This window comes from Durotheca rogersii, assembly GCF_024521655.1.
Source record: "Durotheca rogersii strain YMJ 92031201 chromosome Unknown GGS23scaffold_56, whole genome shotgun sequence".
NCBI lineage: Eukaryota > Fungi > Ascomycota > Sordariomycetes > Xylariales > Xylariaceae > Durotheca > Durotheca rogersii.
This window is the reverse complement of record NW_026251287.1, coordinates 106,839-129,706: the sequence shown is the minus strand read 5'-3', so window position 1 is coordinate 129,706 and position 22,868 is coordinate 106,839. Positions and strand designations below refer to the sequence as shown.

General features: G+C 60.3%; 10 protein-coding genes across 10 annotated transcripts; 5 read left to right on the top strand and 5 right to left on the bottom strand.

Annotated features, from left to right (window-relative positions):
* The first annotated feature begins 197 nt into the window (after window positions 1-197).
* Window positions 198-2,081, top strand: GGS23DRAFT_446639 (mitochondrial carrier). Its single transcript, XM_051513988.1, has 4 exons — window positions 198-585; window positions 676-723; window positions 810-1,548; window positions 1,725-2,081. Exons 1-4 carry the CDS (start codon window positions 522-524, stop codon window positions 1,879-1,881), a joined length of 1,008 nt encoding a protein of 335 aa, XP_051367207.1. The 5' UTR covers window positions 198-521; the 3' UTR covers window positions 1,882-2,081.
* GGS23DRAFT_590153 (actin depolymerizing protein) lies at window positions 2,037-3,830 on the bottom strand. Its single transcript, XM_051517673.1, has 3 exons — window positions 3,456-3,830; window positions 2,742-3,331; window positions 2,037-2,682 (listed from the first exon to the last, which is right to left on the bottom strand). Exons 1-3 carry the CDS (start codon window positions 3,472-3,474, stop codon window positions 2,281-2,283), a joined length of 1,011 nt encoding a protein of 336 aa, XP_051367206.1. The 5' UTR covers window positions 3,475-3,830; the 3' UTR covers window positions 2,037-2,280.
* A 510-nt stretch (window positions 3,831-4,340) lies between these two features.
* On the bottom strand, window positions 4,341-5,369 carry GGS23DRAFT_446617 (uncharacterized protein). Its single transcript, XM_051513987.1, has one exon. It carries the CDS (start codon window positions 5,144-5,146, stop codon window positions 4,478-4,480), a length of 669 nt encoding a protein of 222 aa, XP_051367205.1. The 5' UTR covers window positions 5,147-5,369; the 3' UTR covers window positions 4,341-4,477.
* An 891-nt stretch (window positions 5,370-6,260) lies between these two features.
* On the bottom strand, window positions 6,261-8,515 carry GGS23DRAFT_619019 (heterokaryon incompatibility protein-domain-containing protein; the record flags this gene model as incomplete). The annotated part of the gene is made up of 3 exons (XM_051520981.1): window positions 6,261-6,870; window positions 6,933-7,895; window positions 7,981-8,515. 3 exons carry the CDS (start codon window positions 8,513-8,515, stop codon window positions 6,602-6,604), a joined length of 1,767 nt encoding a protein of 588 aa, XP_051367204.1. The 3' UTR covers window positions 6,261-6,601.
* A 1,130-nt stretch (window positions 8,516-9,645) lies between these two features.
* Window positions 9,646-10,839, top strand: GGS23DRAFT_446533 (uncharacterized protein). Its single transcript, XM_051513985.1, has 3 exons — window positions 9,646-10,221; window positions 10,303-10,441; window positions 10,506-10,839. Exons 1-3 carry the CDS (start codon window positions 9,763-9,765, stop codon window positions 10,619-10,621), a joined length of 714 nt encoding a protein of 237 aa, XP_051367203.1. The 5' UTR covers window positions 9,646-9,762; the 3' UTR covers window positions 10,622-10,839.
* Window positions 10,840-11,167: 328 nt separating this feature from the next.
* GGS23DRAFT_608213 (Clavaminate synthase-like protein) lies at window positions 11,168-12,735 on the top strand (the record flags this gene model as incomplete). The annotated part of the gene is made up of 4 exons (XM_051520171.1): window positions 11,168-11,444; window positions 11,508-11,994; window positions 12,114-12,419; window positions 12,537-12,735. 4 exons carry the CDS (start codon window positions 11,168-11,170, stop codon window positions 12,733-12,735), a joined length of 1,269 nt encoding a protein of 422 aa, XP_051367202.1.
* GGS23DRAFT_446610 (mitochondrial carrier) lies at window positions 12,511-14,555 on the bottom strand. Its single transcript, XM_051513986.1, has 2 exons — window positions 13,152-14,555; window positions 12,511-13,040 (listed from the first exon to the last, which is right to left on the bottom strand). Exons 1-2 carry the CDS (start codon window positions 14,398-14,400, stop codon window positions 12,919-12,921), a joined length of 1,371 nt encoding a protein of 456 aa, XP_051367201.1. The 5' UTR covers window positions 14,401-14,555; the 3' UTR covers window positions 12,511-12,918.
* A 580-nt stretch (window positions 14,556-15,135) lies between these two features.
* On the top strand, window positions 15,136-17,730 carry GGS23DRAFT_446475 (PX-associated-domain-containing protein). Its single transcript, XM_051513983.1, has 2 exons — window positions 15,136-16,256; window positions 16,311-17,730. Exons 1-2 carry the CDS (start codon window positions 15,397-15,399, stop codon window positions 17,518-17,520), a joined length of 2,070 nt encoding a protein of 689 aa, XP_051367200.1. The 5' UTR covers window positions 15,136-15,396; the 3' UTR covers window positions 17,521-17,730.
* On the bottom strand, window positions 17,731-19,088 carry GGS23DRAFT_446476 (uncharacterized protein). Its single transcript, XM_051513984.1, has one exon. It carries the CDS (start codon window positions 18,709-18,711, stop codon window positions 17,941-17,943), a length of 771 nt encoding a protein of 256 aa, XP_051367199.1. The 5' UTR covers window positions 18,712-19,088; the 3' UTR covers window positions 17,731-17,940.
* Window positions 19,089-21,229: 2,141 nt separating this feature from the next.
* On the top strand, window positions 21,230-22,643 carry GGS23DRAFT_619009 (putative cinnamoyl-CoA reductase). Its single transcript, XM_051520980.1, has 3 exons — window positions 21,230-22,131; window positions 22,191-22,251; window positions 22,280-22,643. The coding sequence occupies exons 1-3, from the start codon at window positions 21,539-21,541 to the stop codon at window positions 22,571-22,573; spliced, it is 948 nt and encodes a 315-aa protein (XP_051367198.1). The 5' UTR covers window positions 21,230-21,538; the 3' UTR covers window positions 22,574-22,643.
* Window positions 22,644-22,868: the final 225 nt, after the last annotated feature.

Sequence of the window (22,868 nt, the reverse complement as noted above, 5' to 3'; positions counted from 1 at the left end):
GGCCGCCCCAAGCACCCAACCTACCTAGCCCTATACACCACACCCTTAGGTGGGCGTCTCCGCGTCAACGTCAACGAATACCCGCCGCCTCTGGGACTGTATACCCCCTACGTCCACCCATTGCCTTAGGTACCTATACTCGAGACATAACACCTGACGCCTCCATCTGCCAAGTACTCGATACCTAGCAAAGAGCTGCGGCCTCGATCCTACCCTATACAAGTGTTAGCCTAACCTTATTGCACGCCCCTTCCGTCACCCTGCCTTGCTAGCTTTCTTCCCTCCACGATCCTGCGCCGGCCTTGTCTCTCTTCCCTCTCTCCGTCTCCATCATATACATACCTACACCAGCGGAGGCACTGGAAACGTCTCACACCGTACGAGAACATCGATCTGAAGACGTCTCAAGGCCTCGTCAACTCCCCGTCCTCTTTCTTCTTCCTCTCCAGGAGACGCCAAGAACAGGAACCACCCCGCAACACCAGGACGAGGGCGGAGGTCCTCAGGGCACATAAGACGAGATGGCGACCAAGGTGGGCGGAAAAGACGGCAAGGCGCCGCCGACGGCAGCTACTAACTTGATCGGTAAGCGTTCGCCGCACCCACGCGTGTGATTGGTCTCGTCGACGCGTAGAGAGGCGAATCGCTAACCGGAGATTCGATGCTGCGTTGTAGCCGGCGGCGGTGCGGGCATGATGGAGGCTCTCGCATGCCATCCTCTCGGTTCGTACTGCCCCTCCCACGTCCCCCCACTCCTCCTCCCACACGCAAGCAGTTTTCCTAACGCTAGGACCCCCGCGGGTATACAGACACGATCAAGGTACGGATGCAGCTGTCGCGCCGGGCGCGCCAGCCGGGCGCGCCAAAGCGCGGATTCATCCGGACCGGCGCCGAGATCGTGAAGCGCGAGACGCCGCTGGGCCTGTACAAGGGGCTCGGAGCGGTGCTGACGGGGATCGTGCCCAAGATGGCGATCCGGTTCACGTCGTTCGAGGCGTACAAGCAGGTGCTGGCGGACAAGCAGACGGGCGCGGTGTCGGGGTCGTCGACGTTTGTGGCGGGCCTCGCGGCGGGCGTGACCGAGGCCGTCGCCGTCGTGACGCCGATGGAGGTGGTCAAGATCCGGCTGCAGGCGCAGCACCACAGCATGGCCGACCCGCTCGACATACCCAAGTACCGCAACGCGGCGCACGCCCTCTACACCGTCGTCCGCGAGGAGGGGTTCGGCGCCCTCTACCGCGGCGTCAGTCTCACCGCCCTGCGCCAGGGCAGCAACCAGGCCGTCAACTTCACCGCCTACACCTACTTCAGGGAGGCCCTGCTGCGCTGGCAGACCAACAAGCTCGAGGCCACCGGGAACGGGAACGGGAAGGCGGCCGTGACCCTGCCCAGCTGGCAGACTACCCTCATCGGCCTCGTGAGCGGCGCCATGGGGCCCCTGAGCAATGCGCCGATCGACACGATCAAGACCCGACTGCAGAAGACGCCGGCGGAGGAGGGCGTCTCGGCGTTTAAGAGGATTAGTATTATTGCGGGGGACATGTTCAGGTAAGTTGCGCCGCTGCTTATTTCTTCCTCTGCCCCTCTTCTTCTCCAACCCCTGTCCCCCCTCCCTCCCCCTCCAACCCCGCAGCGACACAGGTACACGAGACGCAACACGTACCCTCATATCCTGCCTACCTAGGATTGACTCCAAACCCATCGCTGACGCGCCCGCGGAACAGGCAAGAGGGCTTCCACGCGTTCTACAAGGGCATCACGCCGCGCATAATGCGCGTGGCGCCGGGACAGGCGGTGACGTTCACCGTGTACGAGTTCCTGAAGGACAAGCTGGAGAAGAGCGGGCCGAGCGTGCTCTCGGGCAGCCGCTACGAAGAATAGGGATCGTGATCCTCGGGGGAGGGCGCCGTCTCGACGACAGCGGCCACGGGGGAAACCCGCTCTTTGCTGCTAGGCATTCCTGATGTTATCGCCGGTGAGGGTAACTGAGGTCTCTCCGGCATCGGCCAAAAACACACGCACACATACACGTACACATATATGGATGCAAATCTATTGCTAGCATTGTATTGTTCCCGCGCGCGGTCACGCAGTCAAATATATTCACGTTGCCCTTTCTCTGGTTGTCTGCTTTGCGAGCGTAATCTCCGCCTTGTCTTTTCGTGCTAAGCGCCGTCGAGTCCTGCCTCGTCGGCGCCATGCACCGCCGCCGCCACACCAGATTCGCGTAGAAATTCGGTAGTCTCTCTCTCCTCCTTAGGCGTCGGGACCGCCCCCGTCTCACCTGCCGGGGCGCTTCGGGCGCCGGAACTGGGTCTTGGTCTCGGCCTCGGGGAAGAGGTCCTCGAGGACGGACTGCTCGGTGATCTCGGCGGGGTCCTCGACCTCGAACTTCTTCTCGACGGCGACGCCGGCCTCGCCGGTGGCGACCTGGAGCACCGCGCGCTTCATCAGCGGGTATATCATGCGGAACTTGATGCCCTTGGTGGCAGCCGAGGGCGGGCAGGTGTAGAAGAAGAGCACGACGTCCCTCGCCTCGCCGCCGTGCGGCGGCGCCGCGCGGTACCGGAAGAAGGTGAAGCGCGGCTCCGTCGCCGAGATGACGCCGACGAGCTCGGCGATGCTGGCCGGCGTCGAGTCGTCCGCGACGAGCTCGACGACCTCGGTATCGTGGTTGATTTTCTGCGGCGGGGTCAGCTTTGGGCGGGGGCGAGCAGAAGGAGGGGAAGCGCCGAACGCACTAGCATGACGAGGCCGGAGCCGTCGCCGCGGCCGAGCTCGCTGAGGGCGACGAGGGCGTCGGTGGCGACGGGCATGTTCATGGTCTTGCTGAGGTGGATCTCGCGGACGGCGGTGCCGGCGCCGGCCTCGGCCTCGGCGCGCTTGACGGCGGCGAGGTCGCGCTCCTCGTCGGTGAGGGGGGCGGCGAGGGCGGCGTGGCGGTCGTGGCGGGCGAAGCCGTCGGGGGTGAGCTCGTCGGGGGCCGTCGCGAAGAGGGTCTCGCGGAAGTGCTCCGACCCCAGCTCGCGCACCAGCGCCAGCCGCGTGGCCGCGAACAGCATCTTCTGCCGCACCTTCGCCGCGTCCGGCACGTACGTCACCGCCACCAGGTGCGGCGCCGCCGCGTGCCGCCGCAGCAGCGCGTACAGCGGCGCGTCCGCCCCCAGGTGCGGCGCCAGCTGCCCCAGGTCGTCCGCGAAGTCGCTGCTGCTAGAGGCCCGCCGCAGCGTCGCGAGCGGCGCCAGCGCCTCGTCCGAGATCGTCACGAGCAGCCCGAAGAGCCCCGGGTCCGACAGCAGCTCGTTGAACCGCGACACGAGCTCCTGCGAGGCTAGCGCGGGCGGCCGGGTTAGTTACGTCCTCGTTCTCCCACTGTACGCCGTCGGGATGTACGGGGTATCTGCGGGAGGGAGGCAGAGGAGCGTTGAGGAATGCAGGGAGGAGGGAATACATACCAGAGATTCCCGACTGCATCTTGCCGTCGGTCTCCCCTCAGCTGCGTGTATGGGCTACAGTGGTGGGTGAAGGGATAAATAGATAAACTCAAGGCCGCCTCGTCAGCGAAGGGATAGGAAGAAGGTAGGTATGGTACACAACCCGGCGCTAAGTGAGCAGACACGACGGGAGCGACCAGATAGGTAGGTAGCTATTGTCCTCGGGCTGGGATGAGCGGTGTCGAATGTCAAGACGGAGCGGGCGGAACTGGGGGGGTCGCGAAGTTATTGCTGACTTGGGCTGGGGCTTGTTACTGCCCGAGCTACCTCCCCGCAACGTGTAGGCGTTGTAGGTACCTACTAACTCAACATGCCGTACGGACGCAGCATTCAAATGTACTTAAGGGGCATGTGCAGCGGGTAGGTACCCCAGCTGGGTACCTTCGGGGGGTTTGATGGGGGACTCGATAGTGGGTTATGTAGCATTACCCCTCTGTTCCCCCCCATTTGGCTGGCAACACGCGTTACTAATGCGGGGCACTGCAGAAGTTTACCTCAGGTACTTGGTAACTACATTTAGTACCTAAGGTAGATGCATGTACTATACAATGTCGGGTACACTTAAGGCTGAGAATGTAGTACATTCCCTCACCTCACCTCGGGCTTGTTCGATTTTAATTACAATGGTATAGGTATCGAGCCCAGCCATTATCCCCTCGCCCTCCTCGGCCCACGCAGACATGTATCCGTACGGCACCCACTTGGTCATGCTTTCGATGCGGGTAATGCTGCCGCTGTCGATCTTAATCAGCTGCGGAACCAGATAAATGCCCAGCACGCGCGCGGCCGCTGGCAACACACCGGGCGCGTTCGCCGGTTCGTCGACGAGGGCGACGGCGAGCACCACCGCTCGCACCGCATCCGCCACTAGGACCCGTATGTCGCGCACCGAGGCCGTCGTGTTCGTGAGGCCGTTAGGCGATAGCCCGCGGCCGTCCAGCTGCGCGATGCAGGTCGGGTTCCCTTGGAACGTGTTGTCTCGCTTAGCGCACCCCTTGCTCGAGTGTCTCTGGAGGCCATCGAAGTAGGCGTATACCAACGCCGACGAGACTCTGGTCCCTTCCGTTCCGCTGGCTTTGAAGGCCGCGTCGAGCTCTCCCGGCGAGCTCCCGTCCTACTCTATCGGCAGCGGCGGACGCATCAGGGTCGTGGTCCCGCCGCGGCTCCCGACGAACTCCGCGCGTATGATGTTGGCCTCGATCTCCGTGATCTGCCCGCCGGAAACCCTGACCCGCAGCGCGAGCACACCCGGGACGCTGTGTTCCTTGGTGAGACCCCCAGTAGCCCGCGGAGCCGCTCGTCGAATCCGAGAAGACGGCCGCGTACTCGTCCGAGCCGGCCCTCGCATATTTAGCAAGGGTCTGCCACAGGCCGTCCCCGAGCGCGAGGAACTGCCCGTTTTCCGAGTAGCGCACGCCTTTGGCGAGGGGCAGACTCGAGGCGTCGTTCGACTTTATCGCCTGGAGCACGTCTTCCACCACCTTATCGAGGCAGGCCCGGCTGCGTGGGCTCGCAATCGTTAGATTGTTGCCGAGCCCGCTGAGGCCTTCCAAGGGGTCTTCCGGGAACGCTGCTCGCATCCCGTAAGGTGCCTCGGTCAGGGTTATCTCGATATGGAACAGCTTCTCGCCCTGCAAACGAAACCCTTCCATGACTATCAAGGTACGCGGCGTCTCGAAGTAGGGCGGGATAGGCGACGAAGTACCGTTAATGCTGGGCAACGACCGTACGGTAGCATTGTGATCCAGGGTCGCGATAGCGAAGATAGCTTAACGCTCTTCGTCTACGACCGGGAAGTAGCGCTCCCGGGTTCTGGTAACGAATCCTAGGAATCCGGTCTGAAATTATTCCTTATAAGTAAGAGCCGCAAAGGCCGTATCGTTAGAGTGGCCGTGGGGGTTACCAGTCTTCACATTGGTCGTTTAGAGGCCGTCCTCTAGCCGGTTGCATTCCTGATGGAAGGTTTAGTCGCCAGCAGGGTCGTTCCCCTGCATGCCAGTATAGTATTTGTTGATTTGGGCGATTAGTTTCTCTCGGGAGATCCACTCCTCTGGCGGCACGGCTTCTAACCAGACGGCCTCCGGTTGCCCAAGTTTCTCTTAGAGCGCGGCACCGCACGAATCGCGTGTGATTCGCGTTTCAATCTCACTGATCTGCCCATCCTCTTCTACCTTGAGACGGACGGGGTAGATGGCAGCCACGCCGTTCTCGGTGATAGTGGTGATGGTCGCCACCTGGCCTGCCTCGGGGTCTGCGAAGGTATGGATATACTTGCCCAGCGACTCGACCATGTGCCATTCACCGGCCCCGAGAGGCAGTACTTGGTCGTTCTCCGCATATTTCACATTTGGAGTCGTTGGTAGGCTCGATGGATCGTTGGCTACCGATGCGTCAAGATAATCCGAGATCAGACCTTCCAAACAAGACCTGTCGCAGCGCTTGGCCGGCTCTTGAGCAGAACTCAAAGTCAATATTGACAGGACGGCTCCAAGAGCAATCCGAATGTGTGCATACATAGCTTAACGTCTGAGGAGCACTCGTCCTTAGTCTCTGTCCTATTGACAACGCCAAGTACTACTTACGAAATATCTCACTAGGACAGGAGTTATTTATATAATTCCATATCGACGACTGCCATTTTGAGAAATAGCTGACCTCGCCTCCGCGAACGAGATGCCAAGAAAATAGCTCTCGGTACCCCAGACGCGAAGATTGAGTGTGTCTGCAGCCGTGCTAATCACCTATGTTGGTAGTTATTTCGTCCAAGTGATGAACCTTGGCAAGCTCTCTTTTCCTACGGCATACGTTGCGAGCCTTCATATAAGCTTAAAAAGGCGTCTCAACTAGAGGTCGTTGATCGTTCTATATTACCTCTCTAACTATATGCGGGCCAACTGCAGGTAATTCACGACCTTTTATCGCCGACTGTGACATTGTGCTTTATACCCGACTACCCGGTACCAGTTCATTAAATAGGGTCGTATACCTTGCGAGCTCGTTTTATATGAATAGATGAGAGATATTACATCATAGGATCAGAGCAATTTTCCAAGACCTTTCGTGGCGAACAGGAGCACCGGGTCGGGCAGAGGGATCTAGATCCATTGCTAGACGAGTATAATCTCCTCTAGCTCTTCAGTGGGTAAATCCAACTCGCCATTCATGCCCCCATCGCAGTACGCCGGGGTCACGATTCGAAATTCACGCTGTGCCGTCTGGGGGCGGAGAACGAGCGGATTGAGTGACGCTAAAACGGCGATCTCATCGCCAACCTGGCAGAGGTGGTGCGCCGTGCCGTAGTAGCCCGTGTCGAGGATGATAACAACCCAGGTACCTGTGAGCTTGCGCTCCTCCACAAGGCAGTCGAGGGTGGCGTCTAGTGTTTGCGTCAAAAAGGTTAGGAGATCTCGTGTTGTTACGCCGTGCGCGAACACTCACCATCAACCAGGGGTGGCGGCGCGCTAGATCGATCCCGCACTGCCCAATTATATAAAGTCCCAAGCCTACTTTTAGGGACGTCACTGTGGTAAGATCTCAGGAGCACGCGTTCGATCTGCCTTGGGTCCTTGCCGGAGGGGTATGCCGTCAGGCCGTCGATTGAGCGGCGCCAGTGGGCGCAGGACGACTTCAGCTCTTCGTATGCCTGATTCTTGCTGGCTCCCGGGTCACCGATCCGAGGGCAGCATATCCGCTTGGTGATGGTCCCGATAATCTTGCCCATCACGCCTAGCTTACCATCCTTAGTGTTTGCCGTGAGCACAGGCGCGATCGAGAGCGTATTCACGTCAAAATCGGCGAGCTTCCAGATTCCGAAGGCCCCGTTGCTTCCAGGCGTCAGCCAATCGGGGACCCAAGAGGGAAATCCGGAGCCCTCGTCTGGAGGCGGCGTGATGGCGATGATGTTGAGGTTTTGGCGGAGCCGAATGTAGGCCAGCGTCACTTCTTCGAAGACCTTGGCGATGTCTTTCCTGTAATCGGGGGCCGGTAGGTCGAGGCCCATGGCCTGGAACACCGCGTACAGGGAATAGATGCGGTCGTGTGCGACCGTCGCCTTCATATTACGCAGGTCGGAGAGGAGTCCGAGTTCGAACTCTGCCTGCTCGTTCCCTTCGAAGCGGGCTGTGGGGATCGCCTGGAGACTGGAGCCGCGCAGCGACAAGTACAGCCTCCATCGGGGGATAATCAGGTCCTTCGCCGGACGGGCCGACTTTCGAAGCCTCGGCTCAGCCATATACGCGAGGCAAAACGACTCCCAGTCTACGCTCGACCGCCCGTGGATGATGACGCACTTCCGCACAAAGGCAACCTCCTGTATGGTCCAGACCCTCTCGAACCAGGGGTTCTCGAGGATGGCAACCATGGACGCCCGGAGCTGCGCTTGCTTGCGCCTAACCAGCGCCCCTGTCGCGAGATATGTAAGTATAGCGGTCTCATCCACTTACCTAAGCTACTTGAAGCGTGAGACCATGCGGCAATACAGGCTTACCGTTCATATCGAAATGCTGAGAGATTGTATGATGTAAAATTTTGTCCAGCCTCGGGTAATCTTCTTGGATCCTGTCCATGAGCTTCACGATCGGGAGGTAGCGGAAGAGGTCCGAGGTCGCCGCGTCCCCGGGGCCGAGCCAGATCAGGACGCGCCTCGCCCGGAGGTAAACTTCGCCGATCATGCGGACCTGGCGGTTGCGCTCCTCGACGGCCGGGTCGTCGCCGCCCTGGTTGATGCAGACGGCGTCGATCCAGAGCGTGCGGGGCGCGAACCTGCGGCGCAGGTGGACCATGGCCTCGCGGCAGTTCCTGGTGACCAGCAGCTCGGCGCCGGCGCAGTCGAGGGGCCACCGCCCCGCCGGCTCGCCCCAGACGTACGAGAGGGCTTCGTACGGCGCCGCGCGCGCGTCGTCGAGCGACACGGCCCGGATCGCGCAGCGCAGCGGGTCCTCGGGACGCCGCGCCGGCAGGAGCTCGATCACGCGGATCGATCGCGCCGGCAGCGGCTGGTACTGGAACGCCGGTAGCGGCATCGACCCGGTCGGCCGGCCAGCTAACCGGCTGACGCAACAACACGCTAGCGAGCCCTCGCCTCACCCTGCCCAACGGCCAACGGGGGCAGCAGGGGGATAGCTTCGTTTGCAGGAGCAGGTGGGCTGGAGACTAGCGATAGCGCTCTGGCACGGAGAGAATTTATCCGGTATGCATGATTAAAAACTACACCCATACAGTTGTTTATATGATGGGAGTCAGTGGGAGTTCAGCATTGCCGGGAAAGAAATGCAGCCGGATGGTGTAGGCACAAAAGTCAGGGATGTCAATCTACCGTATTGTGCCGCACGTGACCCTCGGGATCTGCCAGATCAACCCACGACGCTAACACGAGATGAGGAGATGATGTTTTGGCTTATATCGCGAAGTAGCAGATGCCCGTTTTCCTAGGTATCATTGGGGGGCAACCGGTTATGGAGGGTAGGTGTGGCTGAGAAGTCGACCCAACTTTGTCGCTAGTTGCAGTGTTTGGCCCACGAAGACGAGGTCCTGAGTTGCCTCCCCATAGCAGCTCGAGTAGTATCAATTAAAAGCCGTAACGTCGTTATGTTGAGGCCATTGCCCACGTAGAAGGAACCAGGAATTCGTAGGTTGAACGAAGAATCGGGATACTAAGATTGACCTAGGACTACTGAGGGGGACAGGTACCTATGTTTTAATTACCTAGAACAAGAATTCCAGTCTTGGTCCTCGTCCATCTCGATTTTCCATCTAGGTACCTACGTGGTACTAGTCGTAACCAGAGGAACATGCCAGTTACAGAGTCGCATAGGGCTATTAGACTAGGTATAGTAAAGACGCTGCGCCAACTCGGACGCGAACCCCGGCCCAGCGAATCGGGAGCCACTTGGCGCTCGTTCTCGCTCTCATTTTCGCTCGCGGCCTCGGCTACGGTCTCGCTCTCGCTCCAAGCCCTCCGCCTCCAAGCGAAACTCGCTCTACTCCCCTCGGGAGGCCAGACGGGGACTCGCCGGCCAACTAATAAGGGCGTGACGCGCGTCGCATCGCATTGTTATCTGCGCACCGCGAGCGCTGGGCGCGCTGTCATCCGACGAGGTCGCCATGCTCGGGTAGGTACATCTACTGAGCTGCCCGGCCTGCGCGGCCGCGGGCAGTCTGACACCCGGCAAAAATTATACCTACCTACTTACCATCCGCTGAATCGACACGGGCGAGCGAGACGAACTTCTCGCAGAGGGATACGAAGACAAAAACAGAAGCCGGCAAAATGCAGACCAACTTGGACGCGCGACCGCCTGTCGCGACTCCGCTGCCCCCCGTCGTGGACCAGCGAGACTCCGACCTCCCGTCCACCACAAGTGTCGAGGAGACGGCTGCCAGCAGAACAACGATCTTCGACGCAAAGGCGATAGCCACAGCGGTCACCTGCCCGGCGGCCGCGACGGAGCCGGCTCCCCCGCCGTACTGGGAGCAGAGCATCGACGCGGACCTCGCCCGCTACGCGAAGCGGGGGAGCACAGCGCCGAGCCACCCCCTGGTGACGGGGCTCGTGGACATCGCGAAGGCGGCCGCCCTGCTGGCCTCGGCCGCGTTGAAGGTCAACCTGGTGGCCGGCCACGGCCTCGTCATGGTGCTGCACCACGTCCCGGTCCTGTACGGCGACGACACGGTCCGCCCGTGGCCCGAGATCGAGGGCTTCCGGTCCGCGTGCGCGGCCGGCTCCGACGTCGGTACCCTCCTCCCTCTCCCCCTCCCCCTTGTCTTCGTATTGCTGTGGGTTTTCGTTTCTGATCTGGTTCCCGCCTAGGCCATTTGGTACGGGTTCCGCGACGGCCTGGCCGACTGGGTGGTGCTGCCGTACAAGGGCGCGAAGCAGGAAGGCGTCCACGGCTTCCTCAAGGGGTTCGCGAAAGGCGTCGGGAGCATCGCCTTCAAGATGCCCGCAGGTGAGAGCGCCCCCCCCCCCCCCCCCAAACTCGAGTTTACGGCGTTGATGCTAACGGTGCGCAGGCGTCGTCGGCTTCGCTATGCATCCACTCTACGGGATATACAAGGAGATCTCAAAGTCCAAGCTCCTCATCACACGCGAGAAGAGGTCGCGGGCAACGATCGCGTCCCCCGTCTAGTATCGAGCCGGAGTAGACCCAGTACGCTAATCCGCGGTCCACAGTGCCCTTGACCCGGGATCGGGGCGGCTTGTGGGGAATTAATGTTGGAGGTAACGGAGCGACGAGAGAATCGATATGGAGCCATCCGTGTCAGTGATGCGGGGCTCTTGAGGAAACATTCGGGACAATATATCGCAACGACACCGAAGCTGGCAAATTTATTTCGTGGTCTATCTAACTAGTGAGTGTCATAACTATTCTACCGGTATGGCAATTCGGAGTACATGTACGTCATCCATGGGAGCAACAAGATAAGCGGTAGGAAGACAAGAAACTGAATCATCGGGCATTGTGAAATGAGAATACATATTTTCCACTCTGCGGGTTCGCAATTTCGGGCCATTCTCTTGATAGCTTAGGTGGTGTGTCAAGGATTGAACAGGAACCGGCTTTGGGAATCAGGAACACAGACCAGGACTCAAGACTAACCAGAAACCCAAGCAGGACCGGAAGGCTTGCCATGTAATTACGTCCTGAGACAAGACATTGGAGTCTCAGGGAGCCATGCCAGGCGCTGTCACCTCCGTCACGCCGACGGCCTCGGCGCCTCCGGGCCAGCCCGACATCGCCTACGTCCCGGACTACGACAAGTGGCAGGCCCGGGCCGCGCGCCGGCTGAAGGAAGGGAACCTGCCTAAGACGCTGCCCGAAGGCTACCCGGCACAGCTGACGGGCGCCATGGTCTGGGAGGGGGAGACGGTCGGGGACACGTACGACTGGACGTACGTCCTTAGTGACGAGCAGCTCGCGGAAATCGACCGCGCCCTCGAGTACTTCCAAGGTGGGATGGCCACAGGCCCTTTGCACCGGGCCAGATCGACCGGCTAACGGGGAAGGGCGGCAGGCCTGGGCCTGGCGCTGGGGCACATCAGCGCGGTGACCTTCCCGCTGCCCACGCTGGGCGCGGAGCTGCGGCGGCTGTCGGCGGAGCTGCACGGCGGGCACGGGTTCTTCGTAGTGCGCGGTATACGCGTAGACGCGCGCACGCGCGCCGAGAACGTAGCCATCTACGTGGGGCTGTCGGCGCAGGTAGCGCCCCAGCGCGGCCGCCAGGACAACAAGCACGGCGGCGTCGCGGCCGACGTCGTGCTGGGCCACATCAAGAACCTCAGCGGCCCCGCCGCCGCCGCCGTCGGCAGCCCCGCCTACACCGCCGACAAGCAGGTCTTCCACACCGACTCCGGCGACATCCTCGCCCTCTTCGCCCTCGAGACCTCGGCCGCCGCCGGCGCTAGCAAGCTCGCCAGCACCTGGCGCGTCTATAACGAGATCGCCGCCACCCGCCCCGACCTCGTGCATACGCTCTCCCACAACTGGGCCATGGAAGACTCGTTGGCCCCCCCTCAAAGCGATTGCCGGCATCTCCCACCATCTCTCTCTCTCTGTGTGTGTGTGCGACAGCTCGACATATCTAACGCACCCTGCCATGCCCCCCTGCATACACGCACAGGTTCAAGGAGACAAAGAAGCAGTACATCGAGCGGCCACTACTGCACCACCTACCGGCGACGACGACGGCGCCGGAGCGCATCGAGCTGCAGTACGGGCGGCGCTACTTCGTCGGGTTCGGCGCGCTGCCGCGGCGGCCCACGATCCCGCCCATCACCGAGGCGCAGGCCGAGGCCCTCGACGCCCTCCACTTCCTCAGCGAGCGCTTCTGCGTCAACACCGGCTTCCGGAAAGGAGACATCCAATACATCAACAACCTCGCCCTCTTGCACGCCCGCGACGGGTTCACCGACACGCCTGAGAAGACGTGAGTTATCCCTGCTACCTGTTGACACCCCCTCCGCCCCCTTTAAGAGATTGCTGCCCGGTAGCTTGGCCATGTCATGTCTGGTCTGGAGGGGGGCTGACGCTCATTCCGCCTAAGCCGTCATCTCCTGCGCCTGTGGCTGCGCGACCCCGAATACGCCTGGCTGATTCCCCAGGCCTGGGAGTATAGGTGGGAGCAGCTTTACGGCGGCGTCACGCCGGAGAAGCAAGTTCTTCCGCTGGAGCCCTTCATCCGGAGTGCAGGCAATAAAGCAAAACAGAGACCGAGAGAAGGAAGAAAAGGAGCGAGGAAGTGAAAAGAGAAGAGATCATCTAAGTCTAACTTGTACTTGCGTATATAATAGTCTATGGTAGCGACGAATAGGGGATCTTCCTGTCTTTTACCGAGTGGTGACCTCTCTAGCTCATAAAAGCAGTTGCAGACCTAACGCCCCGAACACAAACCCCCAAAACAAAAGCCCGGGAACCTCATTCGATATCTAATCAAGCAGGATTTCGTAACCGTCCTTCGCGACACGCACCGGCTCGTTGCCGGAGCCGTATTTCCGCCGAACCAATTCGAAGATGATCAAGCCAGCGCTGGTGCTCGGCACCTGCCGGACTGTACGAGAAGGCTGTCATCAGCTATTGCGCTTCCCCGAAGCCAAGTGTGATGCGAGTTTGCACCTCGACGGGGAATCTTGACGGAAGGTAAAGGACGGTTAGCACTTACTGGTGTTCCGCCAAAACCCGCGGTACAGCCACCGGGCCAGGCCTCGGCCCTCCGCCTGGGCCTCTGCGGTGCACTGCGCCCAGGTCTCTCGGTAGGCGTGGTAGTAAGCGCGGAGCATGCGCCATTTTTTTTTCGGTTTGTCCGGGTTCTTGGCCGCCGACATCCTCATCTTGGCCGCCTTCTCGTCCAGGTCCTCGAGGTGGTCCCAGTGCTCGACTTGGACGTGGGTCAGCGGGTGCAGGATCACCTGCTGGGCGAACGACGCCGTGATGCCGGCGAGCAGCAGGAACATCGGCTCGATCGCGTAGTGCGGCCGTATGACGACGGGGTGGCTGCCGCCGTCGTCGGGGGCGCTTCGGCGCGCCGACGGCCGCTTCTGCGCCAGCACGTCGACGACGTCCGGCCGCAGCCCGCCGTAGTACCACGTGATGAAGCGGTAGAAGCTCTGCGCCTTGACGTACTCGAACGTGCTGAAGAAGACGGCGCAGCCGAAGCTGTCCTTCAGGAAGGACATGCCCCAGCCGGCGAAAACGCCGCGCAGGCCGATCTCCCTCAGCTTCTCGGCCGAGAAGGACCACATGCTCCTCGGCTTCCCGTCCCCGCTGCCGGCCATGAGGTCGCGGTGGTCGAACCGCGCCTGGATGGCGTCGAGCGGGGCGGCGACGACGCTCTGGATGCTGCCGGCCAGGAAGCCGGCGGCGAAGGTGTCGGCCGGCGGGGGCGGGGGGAACACCCTGCGCGGGGATTTGGAGCTCTCCTCGTGCAGCCGGGCGAGGGTCTGCAGGTAGCTGGTGTAGAGCACGGCGCCGACGCCGACGTTGGCCATGAGCGGCGGGAGAATCTGCTGCGGGATGACGCCCCAGCCGTGCTGCCGGACGACGGCGGCGAGCAGGCCCGGGGTGGTGCCGCGCGCCCACATCCAGGCCTGGCGCAGCGTGAAGCCGAAGCGCGGGGCGGAGCCGGCGCTGGCGCTCGCGGCGGCGCGGGCCAGCAGCTCGGTCTGGGACTGGTGGACGACGCGGGCGTAGGCGAGGTAGTCGACGCGCGTGCGGAAGAAGGCCTTGACGGGCGCGCGGAAGTAGAAGGCGATGGCCTGGGCGCTCAGGGCGCGCACGCCGGCGGCGGAGGCGGCGGTGGCGGCATTGTTGCGCGACGCGTTCTCGATGGCGCCGTCGGGCGGGACGACGGGCAGGATGCCCCTGTAGATATCCGGGAACGAACGGTCAGGGTCGTCACGGCCGGGCGGCATTGTCTTCACGAGTCATTTTGAGGCTGACGAAACGGTGGCCACCCCGGTTTGGTGGTTTGGTAGGTATGCAGCAAGGGCAGATGAAGGTCAGCAGCGTTTGTCATAGGGGAGGGAGCGGGTATGTGGCTGTGTGGATCCCGGGGCCCAAAAGGAGCACTGTGATTGGCTGATTCGTAATTGTATTTAAGAGCTGTTCAATCGCTGTTTTAGCACCTAGAATTGCTCCTTTTTAATCAATAAGTCAGGTTCAGCTCCTTATCGGCGGAGCAACGAGAGTAAACCCTCCACAACGCACAGCTGTGCCTCACTCCATCGATGGCCCTCATTAGCCGCATAGAGCCTCCGGATCTGCATAATACGCGCAGCTGAGGCTATTATATGCCAGCAACCGGCATGATAAGACAGGTGTCCTCAAGTACATGACAGGACGAGTATTAGAGGTAGGTACCTACCTAGGGTACTTTGATTGATCGTTATTATAGAATATACCGTCTCACACTTAGGTATATGACGAGGTAGCAAGTATACGCGACATTCGTTATTGTGCACAGTTCTGGTCAACAAATTGTAAGGTGGTACCTACGTACTTGTACTTTAAGGAGGTGACGTCAGTCTGCCGATTGAACAACTCTCAGAAAGATATGTACTGATGTAGCTATGTTAGGTACCTACTCGACGCGTCTTTCGTATGTTGGGTACCTGGATTCGGCAGACAGGGTACCTACCAGCCACAGGGACCCAATCATTTCCAGGAGGTGCCTGGCCTTGACTGGCATTGTGTCGAGTACTTCAGGTGGTACTTTGAGACTCCATTATCTTCTCGAAGACCAGCTTTCCCCTTGTCCATATTACACCGACTTTGATCATCCTTTCGCCTATACCTCTTATATATTCTCTCCACACGCCTGTGCATCGCCCTGGACGCCCAGATGAATATCTCACACGCCTCCTCCTTTGCACGTCCCCGGCTCGCAGTCCCGTATCGTGCATTGCGACATGTCGTCTGCCGTTCTCTCACCCGTCCAGCTGGATGCTCTGCTGGACATCCTTGTCCACCATGAGACATACGCTGAGGCGGAGAGCTTCAAGGACCCTGAGGCCATCGAACATTACGGCTATCCGTTCGAGGCTTGTTGCCGCAATGGCGAGGCTAGCGGAGGCCAGAAGTCAGCCTCGCCGTTGCTGCAGCTTCTCCTCACTAGGCTAGTCCTCACCATGCCCGGTATCAGGGACCTGTCGCCCGAATTCTGGGCAGATAAATTCCGAAACATCATGAGGAAATTCGGCGAGGCGGAACTGTCGGAGAGTTACGATAAGGGGACATTGGGGAGTAGGAAGAGGCTCGTCTCGGCTGCGTCGGCTATCCACGAATGCGTCACGAGAGGCCTGCTGAGCGGTGTCCGCCTACCTGACGACTATCAACTCCCGGACCTCCGGGGAAAGTACAACTTGCAGGTGGCATCGGACCTCGCCAGAGCCTGGGACGACGTGGTCCAGCACCTAGTGTACGGTAACTTGATCGACGAGCTGTTTGACCAATTCATGGAGACCTCAAATCTCGAGGGTCACTCGCCGGCAGTCGAGGCTGCCGTAAACCATGCTGTCATCTACGTTGCTACGTTCCTCCATCACCTTTTCGTCCTGTCGGCAGAAGGACCCTATTTGCTGAAGCTACTCGACAGCGTCCACACCTTAATCCCGTATTCGGCGATAGGACAGACGCTCCGGATCGGCAACGCGGGAACCATGGTCAACGCCATGGTCAGGCTGTTTTTGGCCAAGATCAGTGTTGGGGCCTTATCAAACTGGCTCGGTCTGACGCAGAACGCGGCCGACGGTATGAACTTGATGCAGAAGTGCGTATAGCCAGACAGTCCATAGCCCAGATAATCGAATCTAACCACACGCAGGATAATATCTCTAGTATTAGAGTGGGATACCGGTGATTTCCGCAAAGCTGTCGACAGCATCGAGAGAAGCAGTGAACGACCAAGTAAAAAACACCTGGCCGCGATCAACGAGCATCTGCAATCCTCTAGGGAACAGCATAACTTTATCCGTGCGTTGAGTAAGAAGGGCCAGATGTCGATAATCATCGCCATCTTAGAATCCAAGGATCCGGCCTTGGCAGAATCTCTAACCGCGGCCCAACACACCCAGTGCCTAGAGTACTACTCTGCTCAACTCGCAATAAGAGACAGAGAACAAATAACCGAAGTTCTCTGTCGCCAGAACCCGGACCTGATCACCTCGATCGTGCGAGACCTGGTAGCAGTGTTTGAGCCCATGATCAGAACCATTCATAAGAATGTGGATATTCGGAAACATCTCGTGTCGGTCCAGAACTTCTTAAGCGAATTGATCGATACCAGTAAGCCCAAGAAGCGGGAACTCGGCCAAGGACAGAGCGGCATCGTGCCGCCTTCCGTTGAAGACTATGTTGATCTGCTAAACCGGAATCGTCAATTGGCCTACGATTACCTCCACGACTTCGCCGAAGGTTGTCCGGAGTTACGGACAACATGGCTCGAATGGGCTAGAAATAGCCTGAGGACATTTGAGCAGACGCCCGGAGCTAACAGTACCACATGCGCAGAGGGCAAGGACGCCAACGGATTAGACGGTATCAAGGTAGCTGCACAACTTCAGAAGCTTTTCAATCAGGTTCCGAAGGATAAGCAAAGTCGTGTTAAGGCCGCCATCGATGCACACGCAGGATATCTCTCAGCCCTGGAGGCCATGTCACGAACACGAACGCAGAAGATCCTTGACAAGACGGGCGCTCTTGAAAACAGCAAGGCTGGCGGAAACATGGGCGGGCCGGGTGTCTACATAATACGTTGGCACCATCTTCTCGATGTTACCACCGTTACACCAAACACACCCAGGGGCCCCCCAAGAAAAGGTAGGGATGTCAAGGGACATAAGGCCCTGGGGAAGACCGGCGCAGTTGCACGTTCGGATACCTGGAACGAGGGTGTGGCAAGGCAAGACGAACAAGGCGGACCAGAGCCTCCTGATGTATCCATCGTGGTGGATACGTTGGGTTCGGTGTTCAAGAAACACGTCGCGGACCTTGCGGCCAAAAGCATATCGGGCAAAAGCCAAGCAAATAGGTAGGTGGCATTACACGGAGCATAGACAGACGGCGAGACAGAGGGGGGAACAAAAGGCTCTGGGTATAAGGTACTACGTGGCTAATGTCATAGGACACGATGGACGCTGGGTCACGGGCAAAGACAAGACGGCAGTGGCTGAAAACTAGACGAGGACGATAATAAATACGAAAAATCGATTGACTCCATGAGAAGAGCCCGAGACGCGGCGGTGGAGACAGCGATGAGGTTGACTAATTAAAGATAGAGTAACCGAGGAATTCCCACCACGAAACCCAGTGACCGATACTGCCAAACTTCGAATTACCTCGAGCGGTATAGGAAGCCTAAAAGCTATGGACGACGGGTTTGGCGCTAGAACTCAAGGTTCGTGTGCAGGGAGCGGCGTGAAGGGGGTCAGATCAGAAGGCGGACGGTTCGTATTTCAAGCGCGGACGCCACCAAGGAGGGCGGAGAGAGGGTCCCTGTGAGCGTTAGGCTGGGCCTGGGCCTGAGGCGGTGCCTGGGGCTGCGCCGGAGGGGCGTTCTGGTGGAAGCCGCCGAGGGACTGAGCCTGGGAGCCCTGGCGGCCACCGCCAGAGCCCTGGCCGTGGGCGCGGAAGTCACTGCCGGCGTCCTGAGCGGCGGCGCCCCGGTGGAGGCCGGCGGCGTCAGCTTCCATGGCGGCGGCGGCCTTGGCGCGGGCGCTGTCGCTGAGGGTGTGGCCGGCGGCGTCGCCGCTCTTGGTGCCGGCGGACGAGTTGTGGGCGACGCCGTTCTTGGAGGCGCTCTTGTCGGCGCCGAAGGTGCCGTCGTGGTGGCCGCGGAAGCCGGTCTCGGTCGCGTGGTGGCCCTCCTCCGCCGCCTGCGCGCCCTCGCGGTGGCCGTGGTGCCCTTCCTCCGCCCCCGCCACCCAGTCCCAGTGCGCGCCGCCCTCGTGCCCGCCCGACACCTGGCCCCCGCCGCCGCCTCCCTGCGCGCCCTGGCCGGCCGCGAAGCCTCCCCCGCCCGGGGCGGCCGGCGCCTGCGCGGACCGCCCCGCCACGGCGCCGCTCACCACCTTGCTCACTGTCTTTGGCACGCCACTGCCAGCCTTTGCAACCTCCTTGCCCACAGGGCCGGCGACCGCGCCGACGCCAGGCGTCGGGCTGAGGGGCGCGCCGGTGGACGTGGCGGCGAGGAAGGCGATGAGGGCGATGAGAGCGCGCTGCTGCATTTTGGCAGGTTATCGAGTGTGTGTGGTTTGGCGGAAAAGCGGCAGTACGATACTAGGGCGAACGATTGGAGTGGTGGTTGAAAAAGAACGACTGCTGCGAAAGAGTGACTAGATTGCCGAATCTGCAGAACAGACTTCGCCCTCCAGCCAGAGACAGGATTAGGGGGTATTTGTAGGGAGGAACCGCGCCAGCTACGATGTACCAGCAGACGCGGCTGGTACTGGTCTTGCTCGCGCTATCTGTCTGTTATCCCTCGATCGTCGGAGCCCCTGACAGCGTTGGCTGGGAAAGTCCGCGAGTGTCTCAGCCGATCTCAGTCTAACGGCACAGGTATAATCAATGATCAGCAAGTTAGAGGCGAATCACCAGGCCATTCACAGTCGCGGCGTGGAATTTGTCTAAGATGCGGCTCATTAGTCCATCGAACATCGATTCTCCTTTTGTTCTAGCCAAATACCAGGAGATCCTCATCTCCGGGTCTCCGGTGTCACATCAATCCAATACTGGCGTCCAGAGGAGATGATGCCGATGAGACGGGTTCGCCTCTCGATAGGCACCGCCTGCTGTCGCCATATTATCGACTAGGGGTTCATCAATAATGCCAAATCGTATTAGCACCGTCACTCCATTCCAGGCAAAGGCGATAACAATCAACCAACCACGCCGACGAACGCCTCATTTGTCCCGCTCGGCTACGAAATTGGCGGCACGATATTAAACCTACGTAACAGTGAGTCAAAATCAAGTAATATATGCTATTAGCGCTATGTACCTTCGCGCCGCCTTCGCCGCCCTCTAGGCACAATACACACGCGGCAGTGTGCCTCCACGCCAACGTACGCACGCGCGGTATACCCGCCGTTCAGCGGTTGCGCTTCTTCTTCCTGCTCGTGCACGCCCATATCGCCCACAGCAGCAGAACGATGAAGCCCGGTATGCAGACAAAGATTGCTATCCACGGGGCGAGGCTGCCGTCCCTCGGGGGCCAGCTCAGGGATGCGGGGCCGACATCCCTTGTCGCCAGACCGCCTCCGCGACAATAGGGGCGGAGGATGCCAGACAGGCCGGGGCCACAAGGGTTTCCGCGCATGCCCGACGCGCCATCCAAGGCGATGTAGGGGGCCATATTAGCTTCTAGATTAGAACGTCGCGGCCGCTGCAGGTGTGAAATTCCGTTTCTCTTCTGCTTTTCTCTTTTCTTCTTTTTTTTCTTTCGAATCTTCTCCCAGGCGCCTTCTTAGCCAATCTTGCAAGGTCGGGAGGCAAATTTATAAGGGAAAATCGCCCGAGCCCCGTCGCGTTAATTTTAGTGCCTGAGACTTGCAGAACAATAGACTTGGTTTTCTTTGAGCCCTCGAGGCTGCGCGGCGCTGCTTTCACCGGGATATCTCATCTCGGACAAAGAACACCGCGGCACTTGTCCTCCTTGTTAGCCGGGAATGCCCGTCGACCCCGGCGCCTTTGTGGTTGATTTGCCTGGCACGTGTTACTTGAGCATGCCAGCCCGTTTTGTTTTCTCTCGGTAATATTGTATCCGTATTAGCCGTGTGTTCTGGGTGTTTTGGAGGCATGGGGCAAAGTCGGTGCCGCTAGAGAGAGCTGGTAGCTTGAGTATCTCCACGTCAACATTACTATTCTACCGTTGAAATGACGAAAGTCAGCAAGTATATAGTAATGATGCTGAGCTAGGCCTGTTCCATCGTATACGACGCTTCGAGAGGTTTTTTTTCGTTATTGGCTCCTCGGTAATTATTAATACTCGCTTCCCAAAGGCCTTTCTATTTTAGAAAACAGCAACTAATATCGTCGACCAGGAGCGGGGGATGAAATATGCCGACAGATTGCACTGATCTGTGAGACTGCCACTGGGTTACACATGAGCGGTTCCTGATCACGCAGCCGTTGTGTCTCCTGTCGCTCCTCGGTAAAGCGAGTCACTACCGCGACTAGAGATCAACCTTCGTTACTTGGGCAGCTCGTCTCCATATAGCCGAGCTGACGCAACGCTCACGCTTTTCATCCAGGCACCCACTCTCCCTTGTCTGCTTAGGTAGCTAGGTAGTTCCTTATCGAAGCAGTTAAGCAATTTACACCGCTGCGAGTCCCTTCGATGCTGACCAACCCCATCATTGTTCCAGAGTTCGGGACAATTCGATGTCATAGAAGTAATACTTGATCGTGATAGAGTGTGGTATTTCTTGGTCGCCTAATTAAACCTCACCTGGAGCAGCACAGGTGCAGCATGGTGTAGCTCCATAGACTGGACTCTCAGAGCGAGCGAGTGGCCTTGTGAAGTCACACTCGCATCAAGCACAAGTTTCGTCCACCCGAGTCTCTTAGCTAATGCGCCGTGTTTGTCGGCTCGCCGGGTATCTGCAGTGGCGGGTAAAGTAGCGAGGCCCAACTCAATCAACATAGCCTAGCCGGTTAACTAGATAGTTACCCGGTCCCTCGACAACAACTGAAAAGGAAACCAATCGCTGAACACGCCGGATTCGTGGGCCGTAAGTCGTGCGTCTAACAGGTTCTCTGACGAGTTTGGAAGGGATCCGTGATCCTGCAGTAGCTATGACAGAATTTACAAACACTGCTATTATTACCGCGGAGACGGTCGACGGAAGACTCTTCTTTGTCCCCACAATCTATCACTCTCCCTGTAAACGCCGCTCTATCCCTTCGCCACGCCCATCTCGCGGCGACCCTTGCATCATCTCGCCGATGGGACGGAGGCGATTTAGCGCGAAATAAGAGGCTAAGAAACCCGGCACCTCAAGTAGAGGCCTGTCTCAGCACCGTAAGACACCCCTCTGCCAGACAAACTACACAATGACGGCCACATTCCTCATCACCGGAGTCACCGGCTTCATCGGCTTCCCGATCCTCGTCGCCGCTCTCGCGGGCGGCCACACCGTGCGGTACATGGCTCGGACCGAAGAAAAGGCCCGGGCCGTGTCCTCTCACCCGGCGGTGCGGGCGCTCGCGCCGGGCCCGCGGCTCGCCTCGGTCGTGCTCCCGGACGCCGCCGCCGAGGGCGCCTTCGACGCCGCGCTGCAGGGCGCGACGCACGTCATCCGCGCCGGGTCGCCGGGGCCGACGCCGGGCGGCGACCCCGCGGCGCACATCTTCCAGCCGACGGTGCGCGTGGCCGCGGGGCTGCTCGACGCCGCGCTGCGGGCGCCGAGCGTGCGGCGCGTCGTCGTCACGTCGTCCATCGCGGGAAACATCGGCGCCGGGGAGCCGCCGCCGCCGCCCGGCGTCACGCTCTCGGCCGCGACGCGCGTGCCGCCGCCGGAGCCGCCGGCGCCCCTGCGCTTCCGCGACGCGCACGAGGCGTACGCCGCGGCCAAGGCGGCCGAGCTGCGCGACACGGACGCGTTCGTGCGCGCGCGGCAGCCGCGCTTCGGCGTCGCGCACACGTGGTGCCGGGGCTCGTGCTGGGGCGCGACGCGCTGGCGCGCGGCGTGTGCGCGCCGCACAGCTCGAACGGGGTGGCGCTGGCGCTGGTGACGGGCGGCGGCGCCGCGGCCGCTGCCCGGCGCGTACGCGCACCTCGACGACGTCGTCGAGACGCACCTGCGCGCGGCGCTGGCGGGCGGCGCCGCGGTCCCCGCCGACCTGGGCCTCGCGGCGCCGTGCGACTTCGGCGCCCTGTTCGCCGTCGTCGCGCGCGCGTTCCCCCGCGCCGTCGCCGCCGGCGTCTTCGCCCCCACCCGCGCCGCCGCCGCCGCCACCACCCTGCCCCTCGCCTACGACTCCGCCGACGTCGAGCGCCTGCTCGGACGCCCCCTCAAGACCCTCGACGAGGCCTTCCTCGACGTCGCCGCACAGTACCTCGAGGCCCTCGGCGTGGAGAAGGCGTGACGCGCCCGCGGTCCGCGGAGAGAGAGAGAGAGAGAGAGAGAGAGCCCGCGGCATAGAGTGGTGCGGCTAGGGCTAAGGGGGGACGGCTACAAGCTCCAACGAGAGAGGTGCGGGAAAAAGAATAAGGGGCTTGTGGGGTAGGTAGGGGGTATCCTGTGAGCGTACCTAGTTCATCCTTACAGCAGTAAGGAGGTGGGAAGAGTAGATCCTGGATTCAAAACGGCGGCTGAATACTGTACAGCCCTTCGCGCTGAGAAAACCCCGACTCTTGAATTAAGACGGGGATCGCTTGGCC